General features: G+C 44.5%; 1 protein-coding gene across 4 annotated transcripts in view; it reads left to right on the forward strand.

Annotated features, from left to right (window-relative positions):
- The first annotated feature begins 11,169 nt into the window (after positions 1–11,169).
- GRM7 (glutamate metabotropic receptor 7) overlaps positions 11,170–19,549 on the forward strand; it is a 300,952-nt gene continuing 292,572 nt past the window's right edge. For 3 of the 4 annotated variants that reach the window (XM_069866004.1, XM_069866003.1, XM_069866005.1), the window contains exon 1: positions 11,192–11,730. In XM_069866004.1, coding sequence (XP_069722105.1) covers positions 11,221–11,730 — 510 coding nt within the window. In that variant the 5' untranslated portion in view covers positions 11,192–11,220. Of the gene's footprint in view, positions 11,731–19,549 lie in introns of all 4 variants that reach the window. The other variant, XM_069866002.1, reaches the window with a different exon arrangement.

A 19,549-nucleotide genomic window follows, 5' to 3' on the forward strand; every position in this document is an offset into this window, starting at 1 on the left:
CTTTGGGACAACCACTGCAGATGAAGCAATGCAAGTAATCAACATGTCAGGATAAAATTAGATTGCCACAGTACAAGGTTTGTTCCAATATCTATATCAGATTTGGTTTTCAGCCGTGCAGATTACAATAAAATAAGACAGCAAGTTGTTCAGCACGAAGCAGTTCTGAAAGTAGGCAACGCTTTTCAGCTACGTAAAAGCTGGGAAATGGGGAGGGGTATGAAATTAGGTATTTTGCATCACTACCTCAATATTTAATTATACGTATAAATAAGAAATTGAGGCAAAAGTTGGCACTTTTGCTGTGTTTCCATGCCTCAGAGCAGGATTGTGTATGTATTTAGCTGAAGACCGATGGAGTTACTAGGGAGTGGTGCCTGCGGAAGTGATCTGCTTGAGCTCCAGAGTGTATTTTATACGCAAATCTCCCAACTGTTTACCACGCTCTGCTTTTCGCTGGGGCATGGTTTTGAAATGAGGAAAATGGATTTGTTTTGGTTAAATTACAAGGGAGATGGGCTCCAGCAGCATCCCTAGCATGCTCCAAAGGTACCCCCTCCAGAGTAGAGCCAGCCCAAAGCAGACTCCCTGAGGCAGGCACAGCTCAGTGCTGGGTCCTCAGCCAGGACCTTCACTCTGCATGGCCACAGTCCTTATAGACAGCACCAATGTGGCCAGGGGCTGCTCAGCATCTAGATTACAGCCTGCACATAAAACATCTACATTTTAACATGATTTTTTTCAACAAAAATGCCCTAACATTTTCAATAAATTAATTACATTTGCTTCCGTTTAATTGTAAATAACAACAGTGAAGATGCTTTATATTTCTGGTTAACAGTAACTGTCTCTCAGACTGACTCACCAGGATACCCCAAGTCTGGCTGGGATTCACGCGAGGGTATTGAGTCAGTACCTGTATTTAACCCTGAGGCCTCACAATTTGTACCGAGTCGAGCCTTCAGCCATTTTAAGACCTTTGAGCTCTACCAATAATAGCAGTCATTGATTTGAACTAATTGAGGATAAAATCTGTTTTCTCTTAGGTGCAAACAAATATTGATACATACACAGCCTTTTCGTACCACTTGTGGCCCAGTTAATCTCCTGTTTAAGGGGTTTAACCGGGTTCAGCTTGTACCCTGCTATAAGATTCATATTATGACACTTGCAAGGATGTCCTCTGTCCTTGCATTATTTAATTCTTCAGACCTGCTCCCGCTGCTCTGTCAATAGCTTTCAAATTAATGGTCCAATCTTTTAAATTAATGAGTTTTCTTCGACCTCAGAGGAAGTGGATCAGCTTCGAGACTGTCAGCCCACCCTGCTGTCCTCATCAGTACTTCATCTAAAAGTAGCTCACCTACTTTCACACAAAAGTCCAGTGCATCGTCTGAAGCTGTGTCATTCAGACCTCATTATAGCAGCCATACATGTCCTGCTGCTCTGGATGGAGAGGGTTTTAATAAAGATTTTTTTGTTGTTGTTCTGCAGGAACTTGAAGTAATTTCAGGTGCCTTTCTATACTCATTTAGCTCAAGCAACCTGTCTGGAAAGCGTTTATTAGCCCAAGATTTCCTGAGAGTAGAAATTTAGCACTTGCATTTTCCAAATCTGTAAATGAGGTTTGAAAAATTTTATTTCAGTAACTGCAGTAACAAAGTACCCAAACCAAAACTATATTATCGGAGCACCTCATAGGTGAATGAGACATTTCCAGTCACTGTAAAGTATTTTCTTCTGTGGAAAACACAGCAAGTCTTGAAGAGGAAGCACTCTGAAGCTGCTAGGCTGTCACCCAGGATGCAGAAATCTCAATATTTGAAGGCCCTGAGGATTCGATATTATTTTGAATTCTTGATATTATTTTAAAATGCTTTTTAAAATGGCTGTCACAGGCACTTGAGAGGACCCAGGAGAGCGAGCAATGGAAAGTACTGGGAAGGCGGCTTCTTCACAGCAGCTAGACTAACCCCCATGGTCCCAGACCGTGCTGTGACCCATGGAACTACCTTGGAGAGGCTTTGCTCTGTAGTAGCTTTCCCAAGGGCAGAGCAGTCACCCCACCATCCTCAAGGCCCTGCACGGTGACACTGCATCGAGCAAGGCTCACGTCAAGGACCTCACTTGGATGGCCTGGGGCCAGGCTGTGACACAACACGGCAAAGCACGACCCAGCTGCTGACTTCTCTGGAGATTAACATCAGGGTCTAGAGGCCCACTGGGTGAATATTGAGACAGGTGAAGATAAGGAAAAGGCTCGCTTTAGAAGGGAGTATAATAAGGCATAAAAGTAAGCTATGATTAAGAATTAAAAAAGGAGGGAAAGTCATGAATGTCCAAGACTCAGTCTATTAAAGCAAATGAACAAAGGTAAAAATCTATGACATAAGACCACATCAAGAGAAAAGCATATGATATCATTAGCTGAGGAAACTGGATCATTAATGGATTTTGCCAAAGTTTGCTCGTTGTGCACAGGGATAAAATCTTCATAGACCAGACTTTCTACAAAATTAACGGGGAGAGACCTCAAGGGAATAAATAAAATAGATGGCAAAAAGATCTGCTCTCCTATAAAATGTACACAGCCGTGAAGAGACCTTAAAGAAAATTTAAAACTTAATTTGCAGCGAGCACTTCTGATTTCTGTAAAATGTTCCAAAACAACCTCATGACTCAATTTCTGCAACCATTGAAGTAGGGAGAATTACATAAGATTCTTGCTGTTTGCTTTATTTTATGCTTAACTCATATTCTCAATGATTCATTATCAAGATTTGCCAGGACTAATTAAGAAGAGTGCCAGCTGTGATAGCGTTTGATATCATGGCACCTTGCTCAGTGGGGACTCAAGCAAGATAGCTCCTTGTGTACAATTAGCTAATAGAAACTAGCAACGTAGTGGCTTGCTGCGACCTGTGGTCTGAGCTGTTACAAAGGTGAAGGTATTTAGCAGCCCCTGTGGATATGTTGCTTCTTTACGTGAAATGGAGTTTTCTGTAACTCTATTAAGACAGCCAACCACCAACATTTATTAAATTACATGTACGGTTTTCTTTTTCATGCTAAGCCACCTCTCTTCATTTAAACAAAAATAATTACATTTTTTTAAAAAGATAGAGTTTTAAGTTCAGGGAGGTACGAGGGTGAAAACACTACATGTGGTTATGACTTTGCAGCTAAGAGTTTAATTCTGATGTAAACTGTCCAGTAGGATCATAAACCTCTGGAAGTAGTTTACAAACAAAACCTTTCTGACCTATATTTTATACAGGGAAAGTCATCCATCACATAATCCATGCACAGTTCTGTGCACTCTACTACAAAAAAAAAAAAAGTAATTAATTTCATGGGAGACTCATTTACAGGGATGTGAGCAGGATGGTTTCCAGCAGTGCAGTGGTGGCTCTAGCTCTTGCTTATCCCATTGCATTTGGCTTTCCCCTGGCAGCACCCAGGCTGCTACCGCATGGAGCTTGTGGGAGCGCTCCTCAGCACAGGCAGAGTCTCCAGCTCTTAAAAAAGAGATTACAGAAAGCAAGTCTTAAAAAAACCCAAACCAAACAAAACTCAAACTCGGCACCTAAAATCAATGGTATTTTTATCTTAATCGCTCTGAGCCTGTTGACCAGTAGCGGTTCTGTAAACAGGGATAACAACACCACTTATCTCGTGAAAATAAATTGCTGTTTTTGAAATACTCAGACACTATAGTGATGATCAAGATAGAAAAACTCAGGAAAAAGTTATTAATTCTGACTCAGTATGCAGCGAGTGCTCTGCAGTAGGAGTCTTGGGGACACACGCTGAAGGCTGAGGATAAAGCAACGTATTGAATAACTGTTGATTAAGTGAGCGCTGCCTATTCTGTGAGCTGAATGAGGTAGGGGCTAGGCAGAAAATAAAGTGTTGTTTGATCGTTTAATTAAAGGCTACGTCATAACATGTGCAGAAAGGGCTGAGGAAGTAATCATGTTTCTGGCATTTTCAACAGGGGATTCTGCATAATTAATGTGGCTTTTTAAGCAGGCATTGTGGCTTTTTCAGGGAAATACTCAAACAGAAGGCTGAAAGGAAGAGGATGCCTGCAACTTCAGTGCAAGAAAAATTCCCTCTTCTCTCATTCTGTCTCAGCTGCCCTGGAGCATCTCAGCAGCCTGTTCTCAGCCCACTGGAGGCATGGAGGGCGTCTGTAGCCAAGTCACAATGTTTTCCCCATTTGTGTTGGGATGTCTGAGGGATGGCTGGTCTTGTGCTCATAGTTCATGGATGGCTGCCGCATGCCGGGCTCTGCTTGGTGCTAGGAGTGCATTCACTGCACATAGATGTGTTACATGTTTGGTTCCTCTGAAGGGAATCAAAAGCCATGACCTAATCAGGGGGCTGGTAAAAAATACTACCAGTTAAAGGTATTTTTCAGACATATTCTTCTCAGAAATAGATGAACCCTTTTCTGTAGGAATTCTTTTGAAAAAAAAAAATCAAACAGTCTTAAGGTCTTTCTCCTAAAAATTTGGTAAAACTGTAAAGAACAGAAATGGGGTGGAAAAAGCCTCTTAAGAGCATCCTGAGCAATTTTGGCAGCTCAGCCTATAGCTTTAAAGCCACTTTGTCCCTTAGAAAACTCCAGGCACCACAGACAGCCGGGAAGGAGGAGACCTGCCTGCACTGGAAGGATTAGTTTATTGTCTGACATTAAAAAACTATTATTATTTCAAGAAAGCCATCTTATTTAATTATCGTGAATGTGCAATTCCTTCATTCTTAATTCAGCATTGGAGGAGACGTTCCAAGCATTAAGTGAATCAAAATATTCTTACTAAATCAGAAACCAAGAGAATAGTAAGTGTTTGAAAAGAAAGTTATTGTTCTCTGTGGATTGCAGTGATTTTAATGATTTGGCTGAAGTGCCCATCTAATAGAGCTGCTTATTTGAAATATTTGTGATCTCAAAGGAGCAATTTTAAAGTGTCTCCCACATAACTGTTTGATCCATGCCTCTCAAATACGTGGATGGCTTTCAAAGCCAGGGGACAGGTACTGATGGAGCTGCAAGGGGGATGTGTGTTTTAGTGGTCTGATGGGAAAAAGGCTCCAATTCTCCTCCTGTACTGAAGGCAGAGGTGACTAAACTAATGGGATTTCCCCTTTGGAAATTGGGAATTGCTCAGAACTGACCCAAATCTCATTCTTCGGATGAGCAAGGGCTTTTCTCCTCCATCACCTTCATCTTTTCATGGCAGTGGGAAAGCTGGTACCCAAATCTTGCACTAGGACTCCTTTTTCTAAACACATGGTACACGTAACATTTCCTTTTCCAAAATATAGCTAGTCTGGCTGTAAAACTGTGTGCGTTCTAGTATTTGGGGGGGGGGGGGGAAGTACTCAGTTTCAGTTATTTCTGAATCTGTCTTCCTTGTAGAGATAACTGTGGTTTGAAAATCCAAACAAATCCAAATAAAAATCCTGAGAAAATATTTTCCACTTGTTATCCTGAAGGTTCCACATAGTAGGCCATCCTGCAGGTTCTACATATTACTCTGGTGGTGTTTTACATAAATAGCGTATATTGATGGAGATTACAAAATTAATCATCTCTGCACTTTTTTAATACTTACAATGTGAGTATTTTTTAATAGTATTATCAAAAATTATCTTTCCAAGTATGTTGAGCTCCTAATATGCAGGATATGATGTAAGCTCTGATAAAAATAAGAGCAGTCGCTGTTACTGCACACTGGCACCTTCTGTTATAGCTGCTCTTTTAGCAATGAAACTGCTTTCAGAACATAGATAACTTCTGAAGGGTTATATCTGGGTGATAAGGGCTTGGAGCTCTCCTGCTGGCTTGGTAAATGCTCCTCCATCCCCTGCCCCAGGGGAGAATTTAGTGGCTGGGAAGTGGCCCAGGGATGTGACCCCTTCACATTCCACACACAGAGAAGCAGGTGACATCTCCAGCCTGAGCCGTGCCTGCTCTGGTGGGTCACGGAGCATCTGCCACCCTGCATCAGGTGCCAGGGAGGTCACCCCATGTCCCAGCACCATGGGGACTCTCGCTCTACGTCACCAGCTGCAGAGTCCCTCCTGTTTGTGGCATCTGCCATCGCTGCGGTGACCTGCCTCAGACGTGGCCAGGCAGCGAGGAAGGAAACCTCTTTGTCAAGGATTTGGACTAGTCACCACAGCTAGCAGATTGGCTTCAACTTAGAGCCAAAGGTTTTCTCATCCTCTCAGAGCCTTTTCCTATTTTAAGCAGTAGCAGCCTGTGCACAGGAGGCAAGACCTAGGAGGTGACTGAAAATGGAAAATAACTATGTATGTGTACATGTGTAGATATTTTCAGCTGTTAAAGAAAGAGAAAAATTTCTCTTCAGAGCTGTATTGCTTCGATTTTATGTGGGCTCACACTAGCGTGTTACAACACAGAATTCGGCACAGATACTTTGTGGTTTCATTGCAATTTTTTTTTCTTCGTAGCCTTAGGAACAATCCATAACATTTCTTTTATATTTACTAACTTAATAGGTAGTATAAATTATATTTTGTTTATAATTTATAAGCTATTTTAACTCTTTATAATTCAATTATTTATAAAATGATAGAAATTTTAAAAAATCTTCCACAAATTAAGACCTAGCAAAAGATCCAAGCTACTATATCCTTAAAAAGAACTTGCTGTCCCCTGTCCTGCCTGGAAACTAGAGCCACACTGACACCTTCTCTCTGTAAACAGCAACAGCAAAACACCGAGTTAAGGATCAGGGTTTTTCACTGGCCTCTGCTCCAAAAATTCATTATCTTCTGAAGGCCAGATAAACAGGAGCTCTGGCTGCTATCCCAACACTGACTTCACCCAACAAATTAATTGTTTGTACCATGTCTATTACAGTTCTTCAAAATTACCTCCAACTGTAGACAGCAACATCATGCTAACTTAACAACAATTGAAATATTGTTTTATTTCTCCTTTCTGCTACTCCATTGTTCTTGATTTTACTTCCACTGATGTGCTGTAACACAGTTTGAGTTTGCCCGGCCAGTTGTCCACATAAAAGCAATGTTTAATTACACAGCACCTTTGAAAGTAGATGTGGGTAAGATCTCCTGTAATGGAAATTGTGTAGGTTCCCTGAAAGATGCCAGTTACGATTCTGATTTCTGTCTGGCAAAGTCTTTGCTTTTTCCAGTAGTGGTTTGGCTGAATCCACGGCCTGATTTGACAGACAAGTTAAGAAATATTTTGGAATATGTTTTTGGATGTGTTTAACCACATTTTACTTCTAAACAAAGTCTATTGCTAAAATGATAAGACTAGTTTTTTTGTTTGTTTTTTTGGTTGTTTTATTTTTTTTTCTTTTTGTGAAGCTTTGTTTTGTGGTTGTTTGGGGTTTTTTTGTGAAGAAAACCTTCACTGTGGGAGATGGAGTGTGTCCCCCAGTGCTTCTGGCTTCTGGGTGCCTGGTCCTACCTCGAGTGCTAATAGTGCTCACGTGTCAAAACTCAGTGCTGACCTCCTCTGCGTATCATTCTTTGGGTAAGAAAAAATAGAATACCTTCATTCTTATCATAGGACGTCTACAGCCTGTGCTGGCGTGAGCACAGTCCTCCCATGGTTAAACCAGGACATCTAAAGAAAGTGTTTGCTGCCTCTGGGAACTGAGAGAGTGACTTGCCCTGGGAATTTCATTTGGTACGAGAATGACTAATTGTGAAGTAAACCACAAAACATCACATTTAAATGACTTTCCCACCATTCCCATATGCATCTGTCAATATTCCTGTTAAATATATAAAATACTGTTTTACTGTAATAATGGTGCTTTCTGAGAGTCATTTCAGATTATGGCTACAAGTTTAATATGATTTAGTATGTTATAACTCAGAATTCTCACTGACAGCTTTAAGAGTGGGTGAGTTTGGTTTCTAGTGGACATAATCTAATTTTGGCTTAGGAACTGCTTGTTGAATCCACTTAGTGTAGCTGTTCTGGTGGGCTGTAAGGAGGAGAGGATTTTTTTAGACTCAGTGGGATACGGGCTGTTATGCAGTGCAGGTGTGATATGCTCATGGTGGAATTTAGTCAATGTTGTCTCACCTCCAGGTATTCGGTAATCCAAATGAAAATGAGATGCTTCCTCAAAGTAAAATATGTCAGTGACAGATGCACAGGCTATTATATTTAGCCTCTTGTCTGAGAGGACCAGATTGAATGTAGGTAGCTGACTTCATATAGTGGATGTGGAGATCAGGTATGATGAAAGGGAGATTACTGGCTATTTTAAGAGTAAAACTTAAAAGCAGGAAACTGAAAATTGATAAACAGAGTTTTTTCAGGCAATGTCCAATTAAATGGCAGTACTCATTACCACGGGAGGCCACTGAAGCCAAATACTTAGCACGAGTGGGAGAGGGACTGAGCACTATTATGGATATCAAGAATAGCCAGAGTAATGATTAACTATATCAATTTTTTGTAATGTAATTAGAATAATTTTTCATGCTTCAGGGCTTAAACCAATTTCTACATATGAGAGACCAGAATGAGGCTTATGGTAGAAACAGATTAAAGACATCTGCACACCACAGAGCTCCTGCCTTTTCTTCTAAGACATCTGCTGCTATTCCAAAACAAGATATCAGACTGGGATGGACCCTGGGTTTGCCTTGATCAACTGTGTGATTTTTTGTGTTCCTTTAGGGAATCTGGTGTGGAATACGTAGACTAATTTTTTAGGTGAACCAGAATGTGAGGAAAAGGAGGCTGAAGTCGACAGCAGATGGGTTTTCTGTAATTTTGAGAGGATAAACATGTTCAACGTAACTGCAGATTTGCCAAAAGGAAAACATAAAAAAAAAAAAAGAGAGGAAGCTTTCAAAATCATAAGGTTGCTTCCTGCAAAACAATGAGATTTATTAGAAAAGATGACTTATATTTGCATCTTTTCTGAATCTTGAGAACTTAAGGCAAGCCTGAGTCATGCTTGCAAACTCTTCTCTACAACCACTAGAGTCAGATTTTTTAATAATAATAAATACAGCTAAGATTCTCAAAGCGGAACTTTAAGTGGGCAAGAGGTAAATAATTGCTGAAGAGTTTACACCTTAACTGCACACATTTCAGATGTAAAAGGGGGATGGAGCTAATATTGTCAAGGAATAGCTGAGAAGGAAATCACACTGTACAGCAGATGAACTGGCATAAAGAGCTAAGATGTGTGTGGGCATCAAGGGATGGTAAATGGGCACTAGTTAGGCTGCAGCTCGACTGGTAGAGGAATGGGTGTCTGATCCTTGGGCTGCAGGGACGCAGCAGCCAAGTCACCTGCTCCTCTGATTGCTCCCCAGCATGTGTGTGCCCCATCCTGTGCATGAAATTTCCACTCTCAGGATGATGGTGGTGGACAAATTTGGGTTTTTCAGGAAAGTATGGCTGTGCTTTCATCCAGTGATGAACAAAAACAATAAACAATGAGACCTGGATGATGGCACAAGCTGGATCACGATACCCAGCCTAGAATAAAATAATCTCTTCGGGTGTTTTTGGGCCATGGAAAAACTAGATTTTGATCCCAAGCCACAAAATTATAATTTCTAGTGGAGAATTCCAGCTGCTTTTATTATGTCCCGGCCCTACTGCAATCCTCCAACCTGCTATGTCTGTCTAGTTCTGATGCCTCTCTCCAAATGCCCCCTTTCAGAAGGAAAATGCATATGTTTTCTCTGGTGATGGTGGTATTTGACTAGTACCAGTTTGGTAACCTTGGTTGGAAACTTCTGCCAAATGCAAACAGACACAGAGAACCACCGTTCAAGGGAAAATAAATAAATAAATAGAAACGTGGCAAGGAGATGATTAAAAAATACAGATTTTTTTAAAGCTGCTAAAATGCCTAAATAATTATTAGAAGATGTGTTGTTAACCCCTAGCCAGCTCCATTTGGGTCAAGACCTGACCATCAAAGCCACTCGCTTGTGCCTGCCAGACTAGTCCTGTCGTGACAGGAACGGTTGGACTCGATGAGGAACGGTTGGACTCAATGATCCGGTGGGTCTCTTCCAACCTGGTTATTCTGTGATTCTGTGACATTTCATGCCTAGGTTGAAACTGGGGAAAAACATCAGTTTTTACTGATGGTTTTTCTGTTACAAGAGTAACAGAATGCTACTCTGAGTTCACGCAATATAATGTGTTTGGAATTAAGCAGTCACTGTGTCTGTCTATTAGAGTAAAATGCTTTGGAGCTGTAGCTGGACTAGGCAGCCTGAACTACACACTGGGCGGTGCTGGTTCAGTGTGCGCGAGGGACCAAACGATGAACAGCAGCTATATGTGATTTGGTATTTATGAAGGAGCAATTAGGGGTTGTCTCCAAAAAGCGAGCTTGGTCTGGCAGTAACCAGGTGCCAGGAGATGTATTTTGCACGACTCTCGAATTGGAAATGTGACGGGGCAAGGAAGTGCCGGTCAGCAGGGACCGGTAACAGGTGTCCCCTTGGATATTACACGTTTGGAATGAAGGGAACAAAACCAGGACGTTCCAGCATCCTCAAGATTTCGGTGTGCTGAACAAAAGCGGGTCTGAAGAGCTTAAAAATAGAACGAGATCAGCCGCATTACTTCGCTTTTGGGAGTATGGGGTTACATCCAAACTCCTCCTCCTCCTCGGCCCCGTCGGTATCCACCTTACAGCGGGGGAGGCTCTTGTTCCATGTCAGACCCCGGCTCACCGGGCTCGGGGCCGGCCCCGCTCCCCCGGCGGGCGGAGAGGGATGCTCGGAGCCGGCGTCCCCGCTCGGAGGCGCCTTTAGCGGCTGCTTTCAGCTCCCTGGAACCGGGGATGCGCTCCAACTTCCCCGGCGCCGCCGCGGTCCACCTGTAGACCCCCCCAAACGCACCGACCCGGGGGTTCCGTCCCGCGGAGGGTCCAGCGGAGGGTCCCTCGCCGTCCCCGCTCGGGCAGCGCGGCCGCTCCGTGCGCAGCGGCGGCGGGCGGGGCGGCGGAGGGGGCGGGAGGCGGAGAGCGCCGGGCCCCATTTAAAGCGGTAGCGGCGCGGCGCGGCTCCCCAGTGCCGAGCAGCCGCGGAGCGCGGCGGAGGCAGCCGCGGGCAGGGCGGGCGGGAGCGGCCGAGCTCCCCCGCCCCGGCCCGGCCCCCGCGGGGCGCATGAAGGCGCGGGGCAGCGCGGGGCAGCGCCCGGGCGGCGGCGGCGGCGCTATGGTCCGCCTGGGCGGGCTGCTGCGGCTCCTCGCTCTGCTGAAGTTGCCCTGCTGCCTGCTGGAGTTGCTGCTCTCGGAGGCGGCGCGGGGGCAGGAGATGTACGCGCCCCACTCCATCCGGCTGGAGGGGGACATCACCCTGGGCGGCCTCTTCCCCGTCCACGCCAAGGGGCCCCCGGGCGCGCCCTGCGGGGACATCAAGAAGGAGAACGGCATCCACAGGCTGGAGGCGATGCTCTACGCCCTGGACCAGATCAACAGCGACCCGGACCTGCTGCCCAATGTCACGCTGGGCGCGCGCATCCTGGACACCTGCTCCCGAGACACCTACGCGCTGGAGCAGTCCCTCACCTTCGTCCAGGCTCTTATCCAGAAGGACACCTCCGACGTGAGGTGCACCAACGGGGAGCCGCCCGTGTTTGTCAAGCCAGAAAAAGTAGTCGGAGTGATCGGGGCGTCGGGAAGTTCGGTGTCCATTATGGTGGCCAACATCCTCCGGCTGTTCCAGGTAGGGGCTAAGCGCTGGAGGGGGTCTCGGAGCATCTTCTCGGCTGTGCCGGGAGGCTCTGCCCGCCGCCGTCCACTCCGGTCGTGCGCACCTTCAGGTGCTTCGTTTGCCTCCCCTCTGGAGCATCCCTTCCTCTGGCTGTCAGCGTCCTCCCCCGTCTCCCTTCTCTACGGTACATGGCACTTTCTGGATTTATCGTCCCGTTTGCGTGAAGGGAGAGGAGGTGGGGGGAGGAAAAGAAAAAAAAAAGAAAAGGCGATGATTGAGATGGGTTTGCGTTAGAGAGAAACATGGCTCGGCAGAGATGCGGGAGCGCGGCCGGACGGGCTTCGCGCAGGAGATTTCGGCGCTGGGAGAGGGCAGGATGCTGGCAGCGCCCCGGGGTCGGGGAAGCCGGGGGGTGTGCTGTCCCCGGAGGTGCTTGGCCAGGCATCCGACCTCTTTTCGGGCTCTCTCTGCTCTCCCGGAGGGTATCGGAGCCAGCCCGGTTGGATGGAGGGGAGCGCGGCTGTCCTGGGGGCTGGCTGAGCCGAGGCGGCTCTCGCCAACGCCGAGGGATGAGCGGAGCCGGTGGATTAAAGAAACCGTGTCGGGAGGCGGGGGAGAGATGCGCTGCAGTGCCTGCCTGTTCCGCTCCCCCCACCCCCGGGGAGCGCTGCTATCGTGCTTCTCAGCGCCGGGCTCAGCCTCGCACCTGCCCCCCTGTCCCCCATCTCTTCTCCCGCCTGCATCCCGCTGCCCCTCTGCGGCGCCCCAAGCCCGGGAGGGGGCACCTATGCGGGGCTGAGCCGGGGTTTGGCTCCCTGGAGCTGGGGGGTCCCCCCGGGGCGCTGGGTGAAGCCGCCGGTGCCCCCTCGGCAGCGCTCGCGGTTGCGGTGACAGTGATAGAACCGCCACCAGATGCATCGTGAGCAGCGGAGTTTCTCGCTTCCTATCCTACGCCTTCGCATGCGGAAGGTGGTGGGGTTTATTTTTATTTTTGAGCAGCGGGTGGAGAGATCCCCCGCTTTTCCCAGCTGGAAACTTGTGAGTTTTTCACAGCAAAGCTGCTCTCTGGTGTCTGAAGTCATCGTTCCTCCTTATTCCTACCCGGCTGTCGGTGCCAGGTATGCCCATCACATGCAAGACCAACGGAGCGATGCACCTTCTCCCATCTCTGCTCTTTGCACTGCCTGGCTGGACTTGGTCCTGTCCATTTTTTCCTGAAAGAACACCAAGGATCTGGTTTTATTTTTCTCGCTCACCACCCGCTCTTGGCAAATTAAAATGCGTCTTGTACTGCTTCTGGATTCAGTGGTGTGCTGAATCTCTAACAATTTGTGCGCCTTTAACATGCGGGTCTTTGTATTGAAATGCTACCTCTGAGGAAGCAGCATTGCGTGTGTGTGCGAGCAAGCTTGGCATCGCCAAGTGCACTGTACTTATTTCTGTTCGAGACTTCTTGCATTACAAACACCCCTTCCTGAGCTGCAAAACAGATGATCTCATGTTCTGCTTGAGCTGGAGCTGAGAAGCTTGGAGGGATGCAAGCGGTGCTGAAGTTCTGCTGAAGTACTGGTTTAGCAGACGCTGATCTGCTGTAGACTTCCACCAGCCAGTAGATTGAAATTAGCCAGCTGCTTTATACTGAATCTCATTCAAGAGCAGATCCTGGGCGCTCTGTAGTAAGATCTCGCTCAGGGGGAAATCCTGGCTATTGGGAGCCTTTCGTATAATGCCACAATACCTGCAAAATCTTCGGTGATATGTTATGTAATGGAGTTTGCAGAAAGTAAGACATTTGGGCAGTTTCTGCATGTAGGGATATTTATATAAATCTAAACATTTTAATGTGTTGTGACTAAGCATCTGTTCAAAATAGCTTTTTAACTAAATCATACAGGAAGCAGGAACTAGTGCATACTGAAAGAATTTTACTGGATATGTATTTTACAGCTTTTTTCTGCCTGCTTTAAGCAGATTTTCATGCAATAAAACTGTCCCCTGTTGTCCTCTCCTCCTTCAAAATAGTTCATAACATGTCCCAGCCAGAGAGAAATAAGGAAGAAAGAACTATTTTAAGAGATAGGAGAACTGGGCCTATTAAGCAACTAAATAGAATTGCATGGGGGGTGGATGAGAAGGTTTTATTGGAAAGAAAAAAAAACAGCCAACTACCCCTCACAAAAAAAGCTTGTTAACCAAAATGCTTTCTCAAGTACCTGAGCTGTTGCAGCCAGCTTGCTTCTCATGGGTCACTGTAGGTTTTACTGACCGTGGCAGGGGTGGTGGGTGAATGGCTCTTTAACGCTTATTTTCATGCCCAAACTGGAGTTTTCTGTTGCATCTTGTAGATGAAAACTCTTTCCATCTGTAGAAGCCTCTGCAAAGAAATCTCACTGGTGTTTACATTTCTCTGACAGTATCTTGGAAGATAAGTATTTGTACTCTGCCTTGATGTAGGGAGAAAATATATATATAACCCATACAGAGCACAGTGGGGTTTCCTCAGCCAGCTATTGATGCTTAAGGGGGTTTCTCTGCTGGATGGGTAAGATTGAATCTATTCATCTTCCTCTCCACATACGAAGTTACGGCATCTCTCCGTGCGGCTCACCTGTCTGTTCTCAGTCTAGCACAGAGGTTTCAGAGATTCTTCAGCTAATACCAACAGGTGGATAAGCAAGGGAAAACAGTACTGAGGTTGCTCTAGTTTGAATCCATCCATGTAATTACTGTTTGAAGTTTTGTAGAAGCTTTCTTGTGGTAAAAAAAGGTGTGAAGGATCTACATTAGTTTTGAGTTTTTCCCGTGTGATGAAGGGAAAAGAGCCTCCACCTGCTTTTGTATCTCTCTTCCCACTTTTTCATGTATTGCACCTTCAATAAAAGATGATGAGACTAGTCGGGGGGCGGAGCGGGGGGAAGATTTCCCTGGAACCATGGGGTAGCAATGAGTCCCAGCTGCCCACAGGTGCTGCCAGAGCAAAGAGAAGCTGTAACTCCGACTTTGCCTTCCTTTAAGTGCTGATAGAGCGAAGCTGTCAGCACGGCTGAGGCTTGGGCGTAGTCAGACTGGGTCATTGCTCTCTGAGTCACACAGGATGCATTGGAGATGGGCACAGGAATTTCCAATGAGGGCAGTATGTCTCCTACGGCCGACTGTGTGAGGATTTCTCTTCCAAAATTAGAACTAATGAGAGATAAAACTGCCCTGGACAAGTTCAGGGTCTAGGGGATGGGGGAGGCTTTACACTGGAGTTCATTATGTGTCATTGCTATGGGCTTTCTTTGGGATCTTCCATGAGTTACTTAAAATGTTCAAGAGCGTGCCAGCTGTGCACCAAGGTCCCATCTTCAGGAGCAAGCATGACCCCACACTTGAGACTTATTGAAGAACAACTGGATGTTTGACTCACTTTGAAGACTATGCAGATGAGCTTTCCTCAGTCTGACAGCGGCTTAACTTGCAAGAGATGTGAGCTGAGGGGACTGGATGCTTTATTTTTTTTGCATCCTCTTCAGAAGCAGGGATGCGAGTACCCTGGCAGGAGTTATTGTGAGATAGCCTTTCTGACTACGTTCCTCTGTAGGCAAAGCCGCCTGTTCTCCAAGGGTTGTGCCCCATCCCTGTCCTGGATGGGGAAGGATTGTTAAGCCATGAACTCTGGGGAAAGGGCTGCGTGGGGCATGTGTGCTGCCCAGCACCAGAGGCCTCTGTCTTTGCTGCAAGACCTCAGCTTAATGCAACAGAAGGGATAATATAATGTGTGGTGGACCGTGGGGATATAAATGCATAAATATTCAAGTATGTCAAATACAGTGACTTTTTCAAAACACAATTCTATTACAGCATGACAATATATAGTATACCGATTGTAAATTAAATATCTGTTTTAAAAATAGAACACAAACAATTTGGAAAGCTGTTTGCAAATGCATCAAGGAGTTCAAGGCAATGCGTTTTTAGGCTGCTAGTTTTGCACTGCAAGAAAAAACATTGTTACTTCAGTGTCACAGCTTTCCTTAAAAATTTCACTCCATGAAATTCAGTAACTATGTTGAAAAAAAATTGCCGAATGTTTCATGTGTTTGCTATTTTCTGGAAGCATAAGCATGCAATATGGGGAATAGCTGCACACTGATTTTTTTTTTTTTAATACTTGAAAACTAATTTTTTTTACTCCCTTAGAACTACAGGCTTCTCATTACAAGCTCTAATAATGAACTAATTACTGTGTCAGGTTTCTGTCTTCAGTGGATGTAATTTTAAACAGTCAATCAACAATCATTCTTTCTTGTCTAACTACGTCTTTTCTTTTATCAGTGGTGGTTCTTGTGGCCCCCAAAGGTGCGTTAGCAAGCCCCTTCAGGGACTCTTTAAGAAACCAGCACAGGATAAAGGAATACAATGAGATTAGGAGTGTAAATTGAAATGTCCCTTACATCCCTTGGGGGCTTTTGGCTATATTTCTTCCTGCAGGCGCCTTTGTACTAAATGAGAAAGATGAAAGTTGCAATCCTGCTTTCTGCCCTAGACACCATGAAGCCAGTAGAAATGTGATTTTTAGGAAAGGAATATGGCTTAAAAGTGTTGCTCTGAGTCAAATGCTTCTTTTTCATTGGAAAAGGGGGTGCATTTTCCAAGGTTCTCTGGCTGAGGATATCCTCTTTGCCAGAGCGGCAGTAGCTGCCTGCATCAACAGGCTGTGGCTGGCTGAGCCACAACATTCATGGTGCTGCGACTGGTGTCGATGGAGACTGTGGTTCTGTCTCAGTGGGAATTAAATGTGGCTAATGGCGCTTATCAGTGCCTGTTCCTACTGGATTGGTGGCATGGTCACAGGGAAGAAGCATAAGGGCTGTGTGAGAATCACTTTACAGAACTCTGTGATCCCATGATTTCAAGAGATTGTTCTGAAGTGTTTGTTTTTTATTTAATGTTATGCTGCTCGTGATCAGTTTCTGTGAACTCCTTCACTCTGCAGAAAAAGTGTTTGCAAACTGATTGCTCCTCCCGGTCTTCCTCTCATTTGTTTAAGTTTCCTGCAGGAATATGGGATATAGTCCCAAAGGTTTCCATTTGTATAGGTTCTGGGTGCAAAGCCAAAGACTCCTGTTGAGCCCCCTCCTGTTGAACTTGACTTAATGAGATGGTGGTACATGACCAATTTAATTGACTGCCTCATACTTGCCATGAGGGGACTCTTCGGCTATTGTTATTTGGGAAGAAAATAAACACACTGTAGCAATATTTTTCTTCAGAGGCCAAAATATTTTGAGCTCATTGCTAATTTGTTGCATTTTCTTCTTCTAACTGTTAATAAGACTGTGCTGGTTTTAGCAAATGGAGTAAGGATTAATTTTTAGAAAGATATTTCAGGAAAACTACATGTTTTCAGATAGACTCATATAACCCATGTAGAGAATTTAACAAAAATCTAAAAATAGGAAACAGTAAGCTTGAATTCTTTGCCCCTTTTAAAAAAAAAAGTTTTCTGTTTCTCAGCAAGCTTTCACTTTCATCAGCCTCTAAATATTTGTCCTTGTTGTTAGTGATGCATGTAATAAATGTCAACAAGCTAAGCCATGCAGTTCTTCTGTATGGTTATAGAAATATATCACGTCAGTTGATGTGGAATCTTATTTCACCTGTATAAATCAAAAGTAAAGGAAAATCCTTGCTTCAAGAAGTCACATTTCCATATGGAGTTACTAAAGGGAAGCTGGAGGTGCTATGAATATATTTTTCTGGAATGTGGTGTTTTGAACGTAAAGTTTATTTTCTCAACAAGGCAAAATTCAATATTAGCAATAATCTCAGCTGTTAATCTATTTTCAAGTGTCTCTGTAGATGTTAGGTAGAAGAGACTGCAAAGAGTCGTTTGGAAGAAGAGTGGCTCTGCTAGGAAAGGGATGCTCACCCACAGAGAGAGACAGAGAGGGATGATGGTGCTTATGTGAGCAAAGGATTAGTAGATAATTGGGATTGGCATGGGGGGCAGCACAGGGGAATGCTGGAACATATCAAGCTTGTATGGTGAAAGCATATATTCAGCAAGTACATTTGTGCAATTCCCAATTTACTCTTTGAAATGAAATAAGGTGACCTCTTTGGAATGACAAATGGAGGGATCATTTCAAGGCATTAATTTTTATGAAAGAAATATTGATCTGGTTTTGAATCTCATAACACTAATACTGCAAAACTACATGTACTATTTTCTGTATTTTATTCTATTAAATGAGTTTTGCTTGGAGGCATTAAAACCATCCAACACAATACTCTGCATTGTAATATCAGATGTTGTTATTTCTATTTATAGTGATATTCAAATTAATCTCAATGAGTGACAATGCTGACTGTCCCAAGCATAGGACTATAATGAATTTTTATCATAATATTGGAAGATACGAAGCATGTAATTAAGGCTGTTTGGAGAGCACAGAATTCAATATAGTCAGGTCATTAGTGTGGTGGAGTGGGTATCCAGGCAGAGAGAAATCTGAAGAAAAACAAGTATTTCTAAAGCCTTCCTTGTTACTGATGATTCACAAGGTCCTATAAAACTCTTCTGCTGAAAGCAGTAGAGGTATTCTGAATAATCGCCAATTTAGGTGAGAGTAAAGCATGGTCTTATTGTGGAGCACTGAAATACGGTAGCTCTGCCATGCTGCAGCTCACCGGTCACCCGTGCAGTCACTGTGGATTTTACCTTGCTGGAGTAACTCTGCTTGCAGAGCTAGCGTAGTTCTTCCATGCAATTGTACTGCATCACGATGACAGACTTCAAATGACTACAATTAATATGTAGGAATGGTCTAAAACCTCTGTAATTTCCCTGTGTCCCCACATCACAGGGATGTTGTGCCATCACTGCACAGAGAGCACAGCAGGGGTTGCCATGACTCATTTTCTTTACAACTCAGGGGCTGCTGAGCGTGATGGAATTGGTACTGGGGTGGGGTGTCTAGGATTGATCCTTCATATTGAGGCCTTGATCCTTCTCCAGGGGCCAAGTGCCTCCATTTCACAAAATTTGACAACTGGTGTTAAATTTCCAGAGAAACCGTAACTCCAGCAGTGTCGCCCAACTCCCCCCTAATTTACTCTATATTGTGGTGAGTGATGCTTTTGCTGTGTCATTTGTGATGCCTGGGAGAGGCATTAGCATGCTGTATGAGTGTGAGTGTGCTGCAAGTATATATCCTTTTATTCCTTGGCTGATGAGGTAGTGCAGGCCAGTGCTTCACTTCCGAGTACTTTTAAATGAACTTGGCAAGCATGCCAAAACCCTCATGAAGTGCTCCTAATTAGAGACCGCCTTTCTCTTTGCGTTGAGATCACGCGAAGCACTCAGACTACCTGGCCTCTGATTTAAATGGGAAGAGAAGGCAGACTTGGAAGACCTTCCCTTTTGAATGTTGTGTGCTGCCTGGTGTGGCACAGATAAGATCTTTTCACATGTAGGGCACATCAAATAACTACTTTTGTTAAAAAGGATAGCCTAACCTGAGGGGGGAACAGGCAGATGGACCGGTAGAAGTAGTCTTATGTGGCAAGATTTCGTTCTGATGATGGTTCTGCTTAATTTCTCTGAATATGTTTGTGTATACGTTACATGTATATAAAATATATATACACTTGCACATATATATATAAAAATATTTTTTGTAGATATTCTTGCTGTAAATTAGGAAAAAATTCTTCACAGAAAGGGTCATTGGGCACTGGAACAGGCTGCCCAGGGAGGTGGTTGAGTCACCTTCCCTGGAGGTGTTTAAGGCACGGGTGGACGAGGTGCTAAGGAGCATGGTTTAGTGTTTGATAGGAATGGTTG

The sequence above is a fragment of the Phaenicophaeus curvirostris genome, chromosome 11 (assembly GCF_032191515.1).
Source record: "Phaenicophaeus curvirostris isolate KB17595 chromosome 11, BPBGC_Pcur_1.0, whole genome shotgun sequence".
NCBI lineage: Eukaryota > Metazoa > Chordata > Aves > Cuculiformes > Cuculidae > Phaenicophaeus > Phaenicophaeus curvirostris.